This window comes from Oncorhynchus tshawytscha, linkage group LG19 (assembly GCF_018296145.1).
Source record: "Oncorhynchus tshawytscha isolate Ot180627B linkage group LG19, Otsh_v2.0, whole genome shotgun sequence".
Lineage (NCBI taxonomy): Eukaryota > Metazoa > Chordata > Actinopteri > Salmoniformes > Salmonidae > Oncorhynchus > Oncorhynchus tshawytscha.
Window position 1 is genome coordinate 57,939,494 of NC_056447.1, and position 18,956 is coordinate 57,958,449.

General features: G+C 44.5%; 1 protein-coding gene across 1 annotated transcript in view; it reads right to left on the bottom strand.

Moving 5' to 3' along the window:
- Positions 1–18,956, bottom strand: part of LOC112218951 (epidermal growth factor receptor kinase substrate 8-like protein 2) — a 113,215-nt gene that overhangs the window by 28,030 nt on the left and 66,229 nt on the right. The window contains 7 exon segments of the mRNA XM_042301202.1: positions 2,808–2,956; positions 4,127–4,201; positions 6,156–6,244; positions 7,982–8,108; positions 10,187–10,263; positions 13,024–13,076; positions 13,150–13,229. Of these exon segments, the coding sequence (XP_042157136.1) occupies positions 2,808–2,956; positions 4,127–4,201; positions 6,156–6,244; positions 7,982–8,108; positions 10,187–10,263; positions 13,024–13,076; positions 13,150–13,229 (650 nt within the window).

Here is an 18,956-nt window from a genome sequence, read left to right on the forward strand (position 1 = left end):
ACAGAACAGTTTAACAGCAGGCTGAACAGCTTAACAGCAGGCTGAACAGTTTAACAGCAGGCTGAACAGTTTAACAGAAGGCTGAGGCCTGGACAGTTTAACAGCAGGCTGAACAGTTTAACAGCAGGCTGAACAGTTTAACAGAAGGCTGAACAGCAGCCTGGACAGTTTAACAGCAGGCTGAACGTTTAACAGTTGAACAGCTTAACAGCAGGCTGAACAGCTTGAACAGCAACAGCAGCTGAACAGCTTAACAGCAGGCTGAACAGCTTAACAGCAGGCTGAACAGCTTAACAGCAGGCTGAACAGTTTAACAGCAGGCTGAACAGCTTAACAGCAGGCTGAACAGTTTAACAGAAGGCTGAACAGCAGCCTGGACAGTTTAACAGCAGGCTGAACAGTTTAACAGAAGGCTGAACAGCAGCCTGGACAAACAGCAGGCTGAACAGCTTAATGCTCGGCTGAAGTGGTGAAAAGCTTGCCGCCATTGGACTCTCGAGCAGTGGAAACTCGTTCTCTGGAGTGATGAATCACGTTTCACCCTCTGGCAGTAAAACGGACTAATCTGGGTTTGGCAGATGCCAGGAGAACGATACCTGCCCCAATGCATAGTGCCAACTGTAATGTTTGGTGGAGGAGGATTAATGGTCTGGGGATGTTTTTCATAGTACGGGCCCCTTAGTTCCAGTGAAGGGAAATCTTAACGCAACAACATTCAATGACATTCTGTGCTTCCAACTTTGTGGCAACAGTTTGGGGAAGCCCTTTCATGTTTCAGCATGACAAAGCCCCTGTGCACAATGCGAGGTCCATACAAAAATTGTTTGTCGAGATCGGTGTGGAAGAACTTGACTTTCCTGCACAGAGCCCTGACCTCAACCCCATCAGCACCTTTGGGATGAATTGAAATGCCGACTACGAGCCTAATCGCCCAACATCAGTGCCCGACCCCGCTAATGCTCTTTGTGGCTGAATGGAAGCAAGTCCCCACAACAATGTTCATCTAGTGTTCATCTAACATCTAGTGGAAAGCCTTCCCAGAAGAGAGAAGGCTGTAGCAGCAAAGGGAGGGACCAACTCCATGTTAATGCTCATGATTTTGGAATCAGATGTTCGACGAGCAGGTGTCCACATACTTTTGGTAATTTATTGGGCCGTGGCGGTCACGAAATTTCATCAGCCGGCGATTGTCAAGAAAATAACTATTGGTATCATGGTAATTTACTGTAATTAACATAAACACATTTAGCATCTCCTGTCTTCCACACACAGACTACAAGCCACTGATGCAGACCTTAGGAACATCTACATTTTTAAAAGTTTAATACATACATGTAATATAGCGTCCACCTTCACAATAAATCCATTATTTATTTTAGACAGGCCTAAAGACGCATTATGATATGAAGAAATGTAGTAGATGTAGTCTATTTTGTAGTCTATTGTAGTCTATTTGTAGATGTAGTCTATTTCAGAGGAACTCAATATTCTGAGTTTTCCCTTCGTTCGGCCCTGATCTGGCTATTTCATATGGCTGTGGGCTACAGTAGTTAATTTAGCAGATAACATTTGGTTAGAATTCTGTGGCTTTATTTTATATTATTTTATAGTATGAAGAATACAATTGAACTAAGCTGTTTGAAACAGAAAGGATAATTTCCCCAAACGATTTGAGGGAGTGCGCACAGATCCCAAATGAATACAATCACTAGCATTAAAAAAAACGGTTTTACTCAATGATTCTGATGCAACAGATCAGAACATTTAGCTTAAAATGTTGATAAACTATGAGGCTATTTCTTCACGTTATAAGTGCAGCAATGCTATCAGCGAGAATGTCCCATCAGTGGAAAACACCATTATCAAAAGTGATTATGCACCTAATACTTTTATTATAAAAGGTGCATTTTAATGGTGAAAATGATCTTCCCCAAACTGGAAACTCACACGTTCTATATATATGCCAGTTAGGCTCTATCTACACTCATGTGCTTCATTTTAAGGAGATATTTGGCCACTTTAGTTGTGATTACAAACCTTATCAAAGCATGTTGGCCTATGCTCTAAATGAGATGTGGGACTATGATTTGAAAAAGTCACGAAGAAAAGGCATTGCTTCTTGCCTTACGCTGGGCATGATTCACAAGTGATAATATATAATTCACAAGTGATAAACTAATATTATCTCCCATCAGACTATTCTTTATTTAATCTTATCTTTACATATGCTAAATATAATGTGTGTGAAATTCGTTTTGATTTAGAATGGACCATTATCAAGAACCTGTATCGAAACAGGGGGGGTGCTTTCCCATTGTTCATTTTCATGCCAGCCAGGTAGACGATATTCCTGTTGTAAAGAGAAGCAATGTGCTTAATATAGTATGAAGAAAACTATAGAAAGGTGATGGGATCCTCCTCTTTTTAATAGAGGTCATCACTCGTGCAATTGCATAGCCTATAGAAATGTTGCGCAACATGAGCTCATGGGCTCTCATGAAGAGTTTGATTAGATTTTCAACTACATTTGCAGTGATGTCAGAGTGATTAGAGGGACAACAGAGTGCTGAGTACCAGGCAGTTAGCCAGTTTGGCAGGATACTAATGACCAGCAGCAGCATCAGAGCTTGAAGAAGCCTAATTAAAGTGACTAAACAAGTGAACGTGGAATTTGACTGCCTTCATGATTCGTGACCGCTGTGGCGGTAATACGGTCACCACACCAGCCCTAGTCATGTCGTGTATCTTGAAGACGTTGAGGAGGTCTGTACACAGCGTAGTACCTTCCAGAAACCCCACACACCCACCTAGGTCGTGTCCACCCGTCTCCCAGCAGTTCAAAGATGGTCATCTCTTTAGGCGACAGGTGACCTCTCAGGAAGTCTACTGCATCTCTCGACAGGTGAGGGGAGACCACCGAGCGGGGTAGCTCTGGACTACCACAGGACTGGAGAACCTAGAGGTCAGAGGGTAGAGGTCACAGCTCATACACTAGAGCACCTGGAAGTAGCCAGGTGTACTATCAGGCTATGTTGCCATGAGAGAGTAACCAGGTGTACTGTAAGGCTATGTTGCCATGAGACAGTAACCAGGTGTACTATCAGGCTATGTTGCCATGAGAGAGTAACCAGGTGTACTGTAAGGCTATGTTGCCATGAGACAGTAACCAGGTGTACTATAAGGCTATGTTACCATGAGACAGTAACCAGGTGTGTCTGTCTCAATAAAACACGTCAGGGTTAGGTAAATCTAGTTACCAGGTGTGTCTGTCTCAATAAAACACGTCAGGGTTAGGTAAATCTAGCCTTCATCATTTGGCAATTGTGGTGGCTGCACCTGATGTGAGGATATAACCACACTGATCCGGTCTGCTTAGGAAGGGTGTGTGTGTGTGTGTGTGTGTGTGTGTGTGTGTGTGTGTGTGTGTGTTTGCATGCTAGGTACATCACTCATTAGACTTTCCCCCTGCAGGAAAGCTACCACACACACACACACACACACACACACACACACACACACACACACACACACACACACACACACACACACACACACACACAAGACAATAGAGGGAAGGGTATGTTGATGACTAGGACAATACAAACATTCAACTGTTCTCCTCCCCACTTCAATAGACTATCGGTTGTGTGTGACGATAACAGTGATTCAGTCAACATTGTGGGGAAGCCTTAATGCTTCCTAAAGCATACAGTGTTCTGCTTGGCTGGCCAGACATAGTTTAGTAGAAGGCCAAAAGGTACAGAAACCATCCATATCATGTCCATTGAGATTTTAGTTGATGTCACTGGCATTTGTTCGATTAAAAAAAAATCTGAATAACAGAAATTGGTTTGAAAGACCCGTGTCTGATGTTTAGAAACACTCTCCTACCTCATCTGATGTAGGCAACAGTAAGACGTATTTTCTCTGCAAGGACAGAGTATGACACCCAACAATCTCTATCTAAATACAGGCTGGATGACGTCATTATTGCAACCAGATTTGAAACGGTTCAGGTTGTTATCTGGCTGTTATGTCTCTTCAACCAACTTTCTACCATCTTTGCCTGCTATGAATGCACTCCCCACGAAACATATATATCTCTGTGTATCAGTCAGGTTCTTACCAACTCCAGGGGGCCAAACAGGAAGTGCACCAGCTCAGAAGCACTGGGGTTCTGGATGTGCTTCTTCAGTTTGGCCTGCAGGGGGCAGAGTGACAAATACACACTGTTAGAGACAGTTCACCACAGCTCCGTATAGGAAAGTAGCAGCAGGGTTTCTACTTTAATTCAGTCCATTGGAGAAGTAAACTAAAGTATATCTGTCCCAATTCCCTTCAAACCTCCTTGGTCCTTCCATGTTTCCATGTTTATAGATGCAACATGGTGGAGGCTCCATCACTAGCTTGATTAAACCTTTTAACACCCCTTTAAATCTGTCAACATCAAAGGGGTAGGACCAGAGTAAAGGGTTAGGGCCACAGTAAAGGGTTAGGACCAGAGTAAAGGGTTAGGGCCACAGTAAAGGGTTAGGACCAGAGTAAAGGGGTAGGGCCACAGTAAAGGGTTAGGACCAGAGTAATGGGTTAGGGTAAAGGGTTAGGACCACAGTAAAGGGTTAGGACCAGAAAGTAAAGGGGGACCACAGTAGGGCCACAGTAAAGGGTTAGGACCAGAGTAAAGGGGGGTAGGACCACAGTAAAGGGGGACCACAGCAAAGGGTAGGGCCACAGTAAAGGGTTAGAACCACAGTAAAGGGTTAGGGCCACAGTAAAGGGTTAGGACCAGTAAAGTAAACAGGGGGTAGGACCACAGTAAAGGGGTAGGACCACAGTAAAGGGGTAGGACCACAGTAAAGGGTTAGGACCACAGTAAAGGGTTAGGACCAGAGTAAAGGGTTAGGACCACAGTAAAGGGTTAGGACCACAGTAAAGTGGTAGGACCACAGTAAAGGGGTAGGGACCACAGCAAAGGGGGGTAGGACCAGAGTAAAGGGTTAGGACCACAGTAAAGGGTTAGGACCACAGTAAAGGGTTAGGACCACAGTAAAGGGGGACCAGAACCACAGTAAAGGGGTAGGACCACAGTAAAGGGTTAGGACCACAGTAAAGGGGTAGGACCACAGTAAAGGGTTAGGACCACAGTAAAGGGCCACAGTAAAGGGTAGGACCACAGTAAAGGGTTAGGTACCACAGTAAAGGGTTAGGACCACAGTAAAGGGTTAGGACCACAGTAAAGTGTTAGGACCACAGTAAAGGGTTAGGACCACAGTAAAGGGTTAGGACCACAGTAAAGGGTTAGGACCACAGTAGGACCACAGTAAAGGGTTAGGACCACAGTAAAGGGTTAGGACCACAGTAAAGGGTTAGGACCACAGTAGGACCACAGTAAAGGGTTAGGACCACAGTAAAGGGTTAGGACCACAGTAAAGGGTTAGGACCACAGTAAAGGGTTAGGACCACAGTAAAGGGTTAAAGGACCACAGTAAAGGGTTAGGACCACAGTAGGACCACAGTAAAGGGGTAGGACCACAGTAAAGGGGTAGGACCACAGCCACAGTAGGACCACAGGGTTAGGACCACAGTAAAGGGTTAGGACCACAGTAAAGGGTTAAAGGGACCACAGTAAAGGGTTAGGACCACAGTAAAGGGTTAGGACCACAGTAAAGGGGTAGGACCACAGTAAAGGGGTAGGGAGCGATTTGGTGTCCACTGGTACTAAGAGTTAAGAGCATTGGGCCAGTAAACTAAAGGTTGCTTGTTCTAATGCCTCAGCCGACTAGGTGAAAAATATGTCAAAGTGCCCTTAAGTAAGGTACTTAAACCTAATTGTTCCTGTAAGTGGCTCTGGATCAGAGAGTCTGTTTATTAAATGACTCACTACTGTAGTGTCTCTGGATCAGAGAGTCTGTTAAATGACTCACTACTGTAGTGGCTCTAGATATGAGAGTCTGCTAAATGACTCACTACTGTAAGTGTCTCTGGATCAGAGAGTCTGTTAAATGACTCACTACTGTAGTGGCTCTAGATGAGAGAGTCTGCTAAATGACTCACTACTGTAAGTGGCTCTGGATCAGAGCATCTGCTAATTATTAAAATGTCAGATGTACTATACTGTACATAATGGAGGTTTGTGCAGGAGGAAGTCAACTCACCAGCAGGTTGAAGGCCAGCTTCAGTTTCTGTAGGCTATCAATGAACTCTGCCTCGGAGGGGGGCTTCGCTCTCAGGGTCAGCATGCCGTCTGTCAATAAGCAGACAGACAGGCGAGAGAGACAAACATGCCATGACCACACACAGACTGCTATAGAGTTAACATACAGGCTTCACACAAGGCAGGGGAGAGGGGTCAGATGGGCAGAGTCAACATAACACGCCTATCTAGCTGTGTTGATTGTGTCTGCATAGATTCATCTGTTCAGATTTCTCAGTTGCATTCAGAATTTAGAACTGTATAGCCAGGTCAAAAATGAAATCTGACAAGATCAAGATCAATATTTAATTAATTCTTTCTAATTTCACACAGACCATCTGAGAAATTGTTGACTCATTTCAACTGATTTTAGTCAATATGTGACCAGTTTAGAATATTCAACGAATTCAACATCGGCTACCCATTTTTCACCCAGATCAAAAGGTGTCTTGGATCAGAAGGTAATCATGGACTTCAGGAAACAGCAGAGGGAGCACCCCCCCTATCCACATCGACAGGACAGCAGTGGAGGAGGTGGAAAATGTTAAGTTCCTCGGCGTACACATCACGGACAACCTGAAATGGTCCACCCACACAGACAGCGTGGTGAAGAAGGCACAACAGCGCCTCTTCAACCTCAGGAGGCTGAAGAAATTTGGCTTGTCACCTAAAACCCTCACAAACTTTTACAGATGCACAATTGAGAGCATCCTGTCGGGCTGTATCACCGCCTGGTACGGCAACTGCACCACCCACAACCACAAGGCTCTCCAGAAGGTAGTGAGGTCTGCACAACGCATCACTAGATGCAAACTATCTGCCCTCCAGGACACCAACACCATCCGATGTCACAGGAAGGCCAAAAAGATCATCAAGGACAACAACTACCCGAGCCACTGCCTGTTCACCCCGCTACCACACAGAAGGCGAGGTCAGTACAGGTGCATCAAAGCAGGGACCGAGAGACTGAAAAACAGCTTGTATCTCAAGGCAATTAGACTGCTAAACAGCAATCACTAACTCAGAGAGGCTGCTGCCTATATACAGCCCTGAAATCATTGGCCACTTTGATAAATGGAACACTAGTCACTTTAATAATGCCACTTTAATAATGTTTACATATCTTACATTACTCATCTCATATGTATATACTGTATTTTATAACATCTATTGCATCTTGCCTATGCTGCTCTGTCATTGTTCATCCATTTATTTCTATGTATATATTCTTATTTCATTCCTTTACTTAGATGTGTGTGTATAAGGTAGTTGTTGAGAAATTGTTAGATTACTTGTTAGATATAACTGCACTTGTCGGAACTAGAAGCACAAGAACGTCGCTACACTCGCATTAGCATCTGCTAACCATGTGTATGTGACCAACAAAATGTGATTTGATTTGATTTGAATACAGGTCATAGTAAGGACAAGAAGCTCTCCACAGCTATAGATTACATCATCGATAGTGGACAATACCATCATTCAAGATAAACTCTCCATCATCTCTATAGATTACATCATAGATAGTGGACAATACCATAATCCAAGATGAGTTAGCTCTCCACAGCTATAGATTACATCATTGATAGTGGACAAAACCATCATTCAAGATAAACTCTCCATCATCTCTATAGATTACATCATAGATAGTGGACAATACCGTAATTCAAGATACACAGTTCAGTTGATGAAAGAGTTAAAGAGAAGGTCTAATACAAGAGAACATGGAAAGTGTTAGTGGACAATATGTGTCATATTGTCAGTTGACCAGAAGAAGAGGAGACAGACCTGCTGGGCCTTTCTTCTTACTCTTCTTACTCTTGTTGCGCTGGTTGAGCTGAGAGAACGCCTCCGCAGCCTTCTGCAGCCGAGCCACAAAGACCTCAATGTCATCCAGGGAACAGTTCAGGATTTGCTAAATGAGAAGGACAGAGAAAGAAAGAAAGTCTAATGAGTGATGGCTGACCAAGCTAGCAAGATCAAATCTGATTTAGGCACAGTTCAGAATGTCCTGCAGGGAAAGTCTAAAGAGTGATGGCTGACCACCAAGCTAGGATGATCAAATGGTTTAGCTGTGAATGTCCTGCAGGGAAAGTCTAAAGAGTGATTTATCGACCATGCAAGAGAACAATACACACAGCAGAGTAACTACTTATAGACAGATCTACAGGCGCTAGGCAAGTAACAGAAATAATTACACTGAAATCAAAATAGAAAAGCAACATTAAAGTGTTAAAGTATTGTTCCCATGTTTCATGAGCTGAAATAAAAGATCCCAGAAATGTTCCATACGCACAAAAAAAAGTTATTTCTCTCAAATTCTGTGCACAAATTTGTTTACGTCCCTGTTAGTGAGCATTTCTCCTTTGCCGAGATAATCCATCCACCTGACAGGTGTGACATATCAAGAAGCTGATTAAACAGCATGATCATTACACAGGTGCACCTTGTGCTGGGGACAATAAAAAGCCACTCAACAAATGTGCAGTTTTGTCACACCACACAGATGTCACTAACAGTAAACAAATTTGCCTTAGACCGCTGCGCCACTGTTTTGATAATTTAATGTTAATTTCTCTACCATAAGCTGCCTCCAACGTCGTTTTAGAGAATTTGGCAGTACGTTGAACCGGCCTCACAACCGCAGTGGGGTGGGGTTATGGTATGGACACACATAAGCTACGGACAATTGTATTTTAATCGATTGCAATTTGAATGCAGAGAAATACAATGACGAGATCTTGAGGCCCATTGTTGTGCCATTCATCCGCCGCCATCACCTCATGTTTCAGCATGATAATACATGGCCCCATGTCACAGGACTCTGTACACAATTCCTGGAAGCTGAAAACGTTCCACAGGACACAATCAACAGCCCGATCAACTCTATGTGAAGGAATGTGTCACACTGCATGAGGCAAATGGTGGTCACACCAGATACTGACTGGGTGTCTGATCCACACCAGATACTGACTGGGTGTCTGATCCACACCAGATATTGACTGGGTGTCTGATCCACACCAGATACTGACTGGGTGTCTGATCCACACCAGATACTGACTGGGTGTCTGATCCACACCAGATACTGACTGGGTGTCTGATCCACACCAGATACTGACTGGGTGTCTGATCCACACCAGATACTGACTGGGTGTCTGATCCACACCAGATACTGACTGGGTGTCTGAACCACACCAGATACTGACTGGGTGTCTGAACCACACCAGATACTGACTGGGTGTCTGATCCACACCAGATACTGACTGGGTGTCTGATCCACACCAGATACTGACTGGGTGTCTGATCCACACCAGATACTGACTGGGTGTCTGATCCACACCAGATATTGACTGGGTGTCTGATCCACACCAGATACTGACTGGGTGTCTGATCCACACCAGATACTGACTGGGTGTCTGATCCACACCAGATACTGACTGGGTCTAAAGACTGGGTGTCTGATCCACACCAGATACTGACTGGGTGTCTGATCCACACCAGATACTGACTGGGTGTCTGATCCACGCCAGATACTGACTGGGTGTCTGATCCGCACCAGCTACTGACTGGGTGTCTGATCCGCACCAGATACTGACTGGGTGTCTGATCCACACCAGATACTGACTGGGTGTCTGATCCACAGATACTGACTGGGTGTCTGAACCACACCAGATACTGACTGGGTGTTTGATCCTCACCAGATACTGACTGGATGTCTGATCCACGCCCATACTTTTTTTTTTAAAGATATCTGTGACCGACAGTCATGTGCAATCCATAGATTAGGGCCTAATGAATGTATTTAAATTGACTGATTTCCTCATATGAACTGTAACTCAGTTAAATCTTTGTAACTGTTGAGTTTCTATTCATGTTAAGTGTAGATTAGAGGTGGTAAAAGAGATTTAAAAAGGGAGGCAGTAATGACCGACTTTCTGCAGGACGATAGCTAGGATCAGTATGTAGGTCACAAGGTGTAACAGTGGAACTCACCACGTCCTTCTCAATACGCTGGGCCAGCTTTTCATGGGACTCTGGGTCCTGCTGTGCGGAGCCTCGTCTTTCCACATCTAACAGACACACAGTCAGAGTCTACTTTATTTATTCATATACAACAACAACGATAACAGTTAATCATGGTTTTATAAGTGTGTGTGTGTGTGTGTGTGTGTGTGTGTGTGTGTGTGTGTGTGTGTGTGTGTGTGTGTGTGTGTGTGTCAGTGTGTCAGTGTGAGGGCCCTGGTGCCAGGAAAATAACCTCGCCCTCAATGTCAACAAACGAAGGAGCTGATTGTGGACTTTAGGAGACAGTAGAGGGAGAAGGCCCCCATACACCTGGACGGGGCAACAGCATCTATCTCAAGGCCATCAGACTGTTAAATAGCCATCACCAGCTGACCTCCACCCAGTTACTCAACCCTGCACCTTAGAGGCTGCTGCCTTATGTACATAGACATGGAGTCACTGGCCACTTTAATAATGGAACACTGGTCATAATGGTTCCATACTGCTTTACTCATCTCATATGTATGTACTGTCTTCTGTTCAACTGTATTTTAGTCAATGCCTCTCCAACATTGCTCCTCCTAATATTTATATATTTCTTAATTCCATTCCTTTACTTTAGATTTGTGTGTATTGTTGTGAATTGTTAGATATTACTGCACTGTTGGAGCTGGGAACACAAGCATTTAGTTAGATACTACTGCACTGTTGGAGCTAGGAACACAAGCATTTAGTTAGATACTACTGCACTGTTGTAGCTAGGAACACAAGCATTTAGCCACAACCACAATAAATACAGTGGCTTTCGAAAGTATTCACCCCCCTTGGCATTTTTCCTATTTCAACCTGGAATTAAAATAGATTTTGGGGGTTTGTTTCATTTGATTTACACAACATGTCTACCACTTTGAAGATGCAAAATCATTTTTATTGTGAAACAAACAAGAACAACACAAAAAAAAAATGAAACCTTGAGCGTGCATAACTATTCACCCCCTCAAACTCAGCTGCAAGTCTCTTGGGATATGTCTCTATAAGCTTGGCACATCTAGCCACTGGGATTTTTGCCCATTCTTCAAGGCAAAACTGCTCCAGCTCCTTCAAGTTGGATGGGTTCCGCTGTTGTACAGCAATCTTTAAGTCATACCACAGATTCTGAATTGGATTGAGGTCTGGGCTTTGACTGGGCCATTCCAAGACATGTAAATGTTTCCCCTTAAACCACTCAAGTGTTACTTTAGCAGTATGCTTAGGATCATTGTCCTGATGGAAGGTGAACCTCTGTCCAAGTCTCAAATCTCTGGAAGACTGAAACATGTTTCCCTCAAGAATGTCCCTGTATTTAGCGCCATCCATCATTCCTTCAATTCTGACCAGTTTCCCTGCCGATGAAACACATCCCCACAGCATGATGCTTCCACCACCATGCTTCACTTTGGGGATGGTGTTCTCGAGGGGATGAGAGGTGTTGGGTTTGCACCAGACATAGCGTTTTCCTTGATTGCCAAAAATATGCAGTTTAGTCTCATCTGACCAGAGTACCTTCTTCCATATGCTTGTGGAGTCTCCCACATGCTCTTTGGCGAAAGTGTATTTTTTTCTTTAAGCAATGGCTTTTTTCTGGCCACTCTTCCATAAAGCCCAGCTCTGTAGTGTACGGCTTAAAGTGGTCCTATGGACAGATACTCCAATCTCTGCTGTGGAGCTTTGCAGCTCCATCTGATTAATGCCCTCCTTGCCTGGTCTGTGAGTTTTGGTGGGCGTCCCTCTCTTGGCAGGTTTGTTGTGGTGACATATTCTTTCCATTTTTGAATAATGGATTTAATGGTGCTCCGTGGGATGTTAAACATTTCTGATATTTTTTTATAACCCAACTCTGATCTATACTTCTCCACAACTTTGTCCCTAACCTGTTTGAGGAGCTCCTTGGTCTTCATGGTGCCCCTTGCTTAGTGGTGTTGCAGACTCTGGGCCTTTCAGAACAGGTGTATATATATACTGAGATCATGTGACACTTAGATTGGACACAGGTGGACTTTATTGAACTAATAATGTGACTTCTAAAGGTGGATATTATTTAGGGGCTTCATAGCAAAGGTGGTGAATTCATACAACACTTTTCCGTTTCATATTATATATTTTTTAAACAGGTTTTTTAAATTTCACTTCACCAATTTGGACTATTTTGTGTATGTCCATTACATGAAATCCAAATAAAAATCTATTTAAATTACAGGTTGTAATGCAACAAAATAGGAAAAACTGTATGTGTATGTGACCAATAAAATGGTATTTTATTTGGATTATGCTGTGTGTGTGTGTGTGTGTGTGTGTGTGTGTGTGTGTGTGTGTGTGTATCTCGCTCTCTCTCCCTCTCTCTCTGTGTGTAGTGTGTGTGTGTGTGTGTGTGTATCTCGCTCTCTCTCCCTCTCTCTCTGTGTGTAATGTGTGTGTGTGTGTGTGTATTTCTCTGTGTGTAGTGTGTGTGTGTGTGTCTATCTCGCTTTGTGTAATGTGTTTATGTGTGTGTGTGTATCTCGCTCTCTCTCCCCTCTCTCTCTGTGTGTAATGTGTGTGTGTCTCTCTCTCTGTGTGTAATGTGTGTGTGTCTCTCTCTCTGTGTGTAATGTGTGTGTGTGTGTGTGTGTGTGTGTGTGTGTGTGTCTTTGTGTGTGTGTGTCTCTCTCTCTGTGTAATGTGTGTGTGTGTGTATGTGTAATGTGTGTGTGTGTGTGTGTCTTTGTCCGTAATGTGTGTGTGGTATAAGTCTTACCCTGCATGTTCATGGCAGCCACGCGGCCTCCTGGGGTTGGGCCCTTAGGGGCTGAGGAGGGGGATGATAGTCTCTCTGTGGCGCTTCATCTTCTCCTGGTTCACCCTGAAAGGAGGAGGGGTTTTAATCATGGTGGTTATGGGGGGCTGGGCCCCCCTTTAGAAATAACGATTCTTACTTCAAGGTCTGTGGTCGCATCTTCTTCCCATGTTTGTTGTCACCCAGGGCACTGTCGATGTCTGCATAGACCATCTCTGCCTGCAGAGAGAGACAGAGAGAGAGAGAGAGACAGAGAGAAAGCATAGTCAATGTAAATATGTCTGCATAGACCATCTCTGCCTGCAGAGAGAGAGAGAGAGAGCGAGAGAGAAAGCATAGTCAATATAAATATGTCTGCATGGAGCATCTCTGCCTGTAGGGGGTGTGTGTACGGAGGTCAGTGCTGAATAACAGTTGTATAGGACTACAGAATCACAACAAACGTTCTGGTAAAAGTCCCTGCCTACACTTCAAGCACCAAAAAATCACCAAATCATGATTGGTCAAAAAATTACTTTAAGAAAAAGATGGTCACTGGTAATTCAGGATAGTATGTCTGATCATTTAGTTGATCACGTACATAGCAAATAAAGGTCAACTATTGATGCCATAGCAAGCGGACAGCCCCTTGGATGAGTGAAGAAACTAATCAAGAGAAAGTCCATTATGATATTTAGAGAGAGCAACTTGGCATATAAAACAAGGCGATTATAGAAATGCCAGACGGGCTCATTTTACTAACTTGATCACTAATAATCAGAATAATTTGAGAATGCTCTTCTCGACCATTTATGGCCGGATAAAACATACCCCCCCGCAAACCTATGTGAACTTTCCACCACATCTAAATATTATTATATATATATTATAGCATATTTCAGAGAAAACCTATGTGAACTTTCCACCACATCTAAATATGGCATAATATGGAAAGGATAACAAACATTAGGCTGGGTATCAGTCAAGACCTGATGAGAAGTTTGATGATATCTGCCCTAGTCTACTACAGATGTATTTTCCCTGGTTGACACAGACATGTTCAGGAAAGTGATATCACAAATTAGGACTTCTACCTGCCTTCTAGATCCTATCCACACCACTTTCTTCAAACCAGTTTCTAAATGCATATCTGAAGAAGTACAAGCTATTGTTAATCACTTTATTTAAGTTTCTTTTGCACACCAGCATCTCTACTTGCACATCATCATCTGCTGATCTATCACTCCCGTGTTAATCTGCTAAACTGTAATAACTTCGCTACTATGGCCTATTTATTGTCTTACCTCCTCTTTGCACGCACTGTATATAGACTTTCTTTTATTTCTTTTTCTACTGTGTTATTGGCTTGTTTATTGTTTATTCCATGTGTAACTCTGTGTTGTTGTATGTGTTGAACCGCTTTGCTTTATCTTGGCCAGGTCGCAGATGTAAATGAGAACTTGTTCTCAACTAGCCCTACCTGGTTAAATAAAGGTGAAATAAAAATAAAAAATAAACTTCCTATTCACAGGCACTTTCCCCACTGCACTATAACATCTGCTGTGGTGAAACACCTTCTGAAGAACAGATTATTCAACTCTTAGCAATTTTACAGCCAACGTCCAACCTTCCATTCTTAAGAACAATTCTGGAGAAATTGGTTTTAGCAATTCGGAACAATTCCCGTAACCGGGCCGTAATGCTACCGTGCTTCTACACCTGCATTGCTTGCTGTTTTAGGCTGGGTTTCTGTACAGCACTTTGAGATATCAGCTGATGTAAAGAAGGGCTTTATAAATAAACTTGATTTGATGACACTCGATGGTGCCACGGTAGTATTTGGAGATGACCCGGGTGGCACAATTCCAATCTGGTTATCGGACAGCCTGGCTTAAAGAGGTAAATTACTGTTTACTTTATGAGTATGAGGAACACCTTCCTAATATTGAGTTACAGACGATACAGAACTTTACGTTTCTGTGTCACCAGAGGATTTTAGCTCCACAGATAAATTATTAGACTTTATAAGTGATTTAAATACTTGGACGGCTCACAACTTCCTCCAGCTAAATCAAGACAAGACCGAGGTACTTATTGTTGGATCCAAAGCACAGAGAGAGAATCTGGACGCACATTTTAACTCACAGTAATAAAGATAAAACACCAAGTAAAAAACTAGTTGTTATTTTAGATTCTGAACTCAATTTCTAATCACACAATCAGGAATGTGAACAAGATAGCTTTTTACCACCTGAGGAACATTGCCAAGGTGTGGCCGTTTCTCTCTCAGGCTGAAACAGAGAGACTCATCGCTTTTATTACAAGCAGACTTGATTACTGTAATGCTCTCCTGTCTGGTCTACCCAAGAAAGCTATTGGTCAACTGTAAAACATACAGAATGCTGCAGGGTACTGACCAAGACCAGACGGAAAACACACATGACACCGGTTTTGATTTAAGTTATGTACCCAGTAGGTCCCTCAGGGCCTCTGGTCTTTTAACTATCCCAAAGCCTAGGACCAAGAGGCATGGAGAGACAGCCTTTTAACTATCCCAAAGCCTAGGACCAAGAGGCATGGAGAGACAACCTTTAGTTACTATGCCCCCGGCCTCTAGTTACTATGCCCCGGCCTTTAGTTACTATGTCCCCAGCCTCTAGTTACTATGCCCCCAGCCTCTAGTTACTATGCCCCCAGCCTCTAGTTACTATGCCTTTAGTTACTATGTCCCCAGCCTGTAGTTACTATGCCCCCGGCCTCTAGTTACTATGCCCCCAGCCTTTAGTTACTATGCCTTTAGTTACTATGTCCCCAGCCTTTAGTTACTATGCCTTTAGTTACTATGTCCCCAGCCTTTAGTTACTATGCCTTTAGTTACTATGTCCCCAGCCTTTAGTTACTATGCCTTTAGTTACTATGTCCCCAGCCTTTAGTTACTATGCCTTTAGTTACTATGTCCCCAGCCTTTAGTTACTATGCCTTTAGTTACTATGTCCCCAGCCTTTAGTTACTATGCCTTTAGTTACTATGTCCCCAGCCTTTAGTTACTATGTCCCCAGCCTTTAGTTACTATGCCTTTAGTTACTATGTCCCCAGCCTTTAGTTACTATGCCTTTAGTTACTATGTCCCCAGCCTTTAGTTACTATGCCTTTAGTTACTATGCCCCTAGCCTTTAGTTACTATGCCCCTAGCCTTTAGTTACTATGCCCCCAGCCTTTAGTTACTATGCCCCCAGCCTTTAGTTACTATATCCCCAGCCTTTAGTTACTATGCCCCCGGCCTTTAGTTACTATGTCCCCAGCGTCTAGTTACTATGCCTTTAGTTACTATGTCCCCAGCCTCTAGTTACTATGCCTTTAGTTACTATGTCCCCAGCCTCTAGTTATTATGCCCCCGGCCTTTAGTTACTATGTCCCCAGCCTCTAGTTACTATGCCCCCCGGCCTTTAGTTACTATGTCCCCGGCCTCTAGTTACTATGTCCCCGGCCTCTAGTTACTATGCCCCGGCCTCTAGTTACTATGCCCCCGGCCTCTAGTTACTATGCCCCCATCCTCTAGTTACTATGCCCTCATTCTCTAGTTACTATGCCCCCGGCCTCTAGTTACTATGCCCCGGCCTCTAGTTACTATGCCCCAGGCCTCTAGTTACTATGCCCCAGGCCTCTAGTTACTATGCCCCAGGCCTCTAGTTACTATGCCCCCGGCCTTTAGTTACTATGTCCCCGGCCTCTAGTTACTATGTCCCCGGCCTCTAGTTACTATGCCCCCGGCCTCTAGTTACTATGCCCCCGGGCCTCTAGTTACTATGCCCCCATTCTCTAGTTACTATGCCCCCATTCTCTAGTTACTATGCCCCCGGCCTCTAGTTACTATGCCCCGGCCTCTAGTTACTATGCCCCAGGCCTCTAGTTACTATGCCCCGGCCTCTAGTTACTATGCCCCCAGCCTCTAGTTACTATGCCCCCAGCCTCTAGTTACTATGCCCCCAGCCTCTAGATACTATGCCCCCAGCCTCTAGTTACTATGCCCCCAGCCTCTAGTTACTATGTCCCCAGCCTCTAGTTACTATGCCCCCATCCTCTAGTTACTATGCCCCCAGTCTCTAGTTACTATGCCCCCAGCCTCTAGTTACTATGCCCCCAGCCTTTAGTTACTATGCCCCCAGCCTCTAGTTACTATGCCCCTAGCCTTTAGTTACTATGCCTTTAGTTACTATGCCCCCAGCCTCTAGTTACTATGCCCCCAGCCTTTAGTTACTATGCCTTTAGTTACTATGCCCCCAGCCTCTAGTTACTATGCCCCCAGCCTCTAGTTACTATGCCCCCAGCCTCTAGTTACTATGCCCCCAGCCTCTAGTTACTATGCCCCCAGCCTCTAGTTACTATGCCCCAGCCTCTAGTTACTATGCCCCCAGCCTCTAGTTACTATGCCCCCAGCCTCTAGTTACTATGCCCCCAGACTTTAGTTACTATGCCCCCAGTCTCTAGTTACTATGCCCCCAGCCTCTAGTTACTATGCCCCCAGCCTCTAGTTACTATGCCCCCAGCCTCTAGTAACTATGCCCCAGCCTCTAGTAACTATGTCCCCAGCCTTTAGTTACTATGATCCCAGCCTTTAGTTACTATGCCCCTAGCCTTTAGTTACTATGCCCCCAGCCTCTAGTTACTATGCCCCGGCCTTTAGTTACTATGACTTTAGTTACTAGGCCCCCAGCCTCTAGTTACTATGCCCCCAGCCTTTAGTTACTATGCCTTTAGTTACTATGCCCCCAGCCTCTAGTTACTATGCCCCCAGCCTCTAGTTACTATGCCCCCAGCCTCTAGTTACTATGCCCCCAGCCTCTAGTTACTATGCCCCCAGCCTCTAGTTACTATGCCCCCAGCCTCTAGTTACTATGCCCCCAGCCTCTAGTTACTATGCCCCCAGCCTCTAGTTACTATGCCCCCAGCCTCTAGTTACTATGCCCCAGCCTCTAGTTACTATGCCCCCAGCCTCTAGTTACTATGCCCCCAGACTTTAGTTACTATGCCCCCAGTCTCTAGTTACTATGCCCCCAGCCTCTAGTTACTATGCCCCCAGCCTCTAGTTACTATGCCCCCAGCCTCTAGTAACTATGCCCCAGCCTCTAGTAACTATGTCCCCAGCCTTTAGTTACTATGATCCCAGCCTTTAGTTACTATGCCCCTAGCCTTTAGTTACTATGCCCCCAGCCTCTAGTTACTATGCCCCCAGCCTTTAGTTACTATGACTTTAGTTACTAGGCCCCCAGCCTCTAGTTACTATGCCCCCAGCCTTTAGTTACTATGCCTTTAGTTACTATGCCCCCAGCCTCTAGTTACTATGCCCCCAGCCTCTAGTTACTATGCCCCCAGCCTCTAGTTACTATGCCCCCAGCCTCTAGTTACTATGCCCCCAGCCTCTAGTTACTATGCCCCCAGCCTCTAGTTACTATGCCCCCAGCCTCTAGTTACTATGCCCCCAGCCTCTAGTTACTATGCCCCCAGCCTCTAGTAACTATGCCCCAGCCTCTAGTAACTATGTCCCCAGCCTTTAGTTACTATGATCCCAGCCTTTAGTTACTATGCCCCTAGCCTTTAGTTACTATGCCCCCCAGCCTTTAGTTACTATGCCCCCAGCCTTTAGTTACTATGCCCCCAGTCTTTAGTTACTATGCCCTCAGCCTTTAGTTACTATGCCTTTGTTACTATGCCCCCAGCCTCTAGTTACTATGCTACCGGCCTCTAGTTACTATGCCCCTAGCCTTTAGTTACTATGCCCCCAGCCTCTAGTTACTATGCCCCCAGCCTCTAGTTACTATGCCCCCAGCCTCTAGTTACTATGCCCCCAGCCTCTAGTTACTATGCCTTTAGTTACTATGTCCCCAGCCTCTAGTTACTATGCCCCCAGCCTCTAGTTACTATGCCCCCAGCCTCTAGTTACTATGCCCCCAGCCTCTAGTTACTATG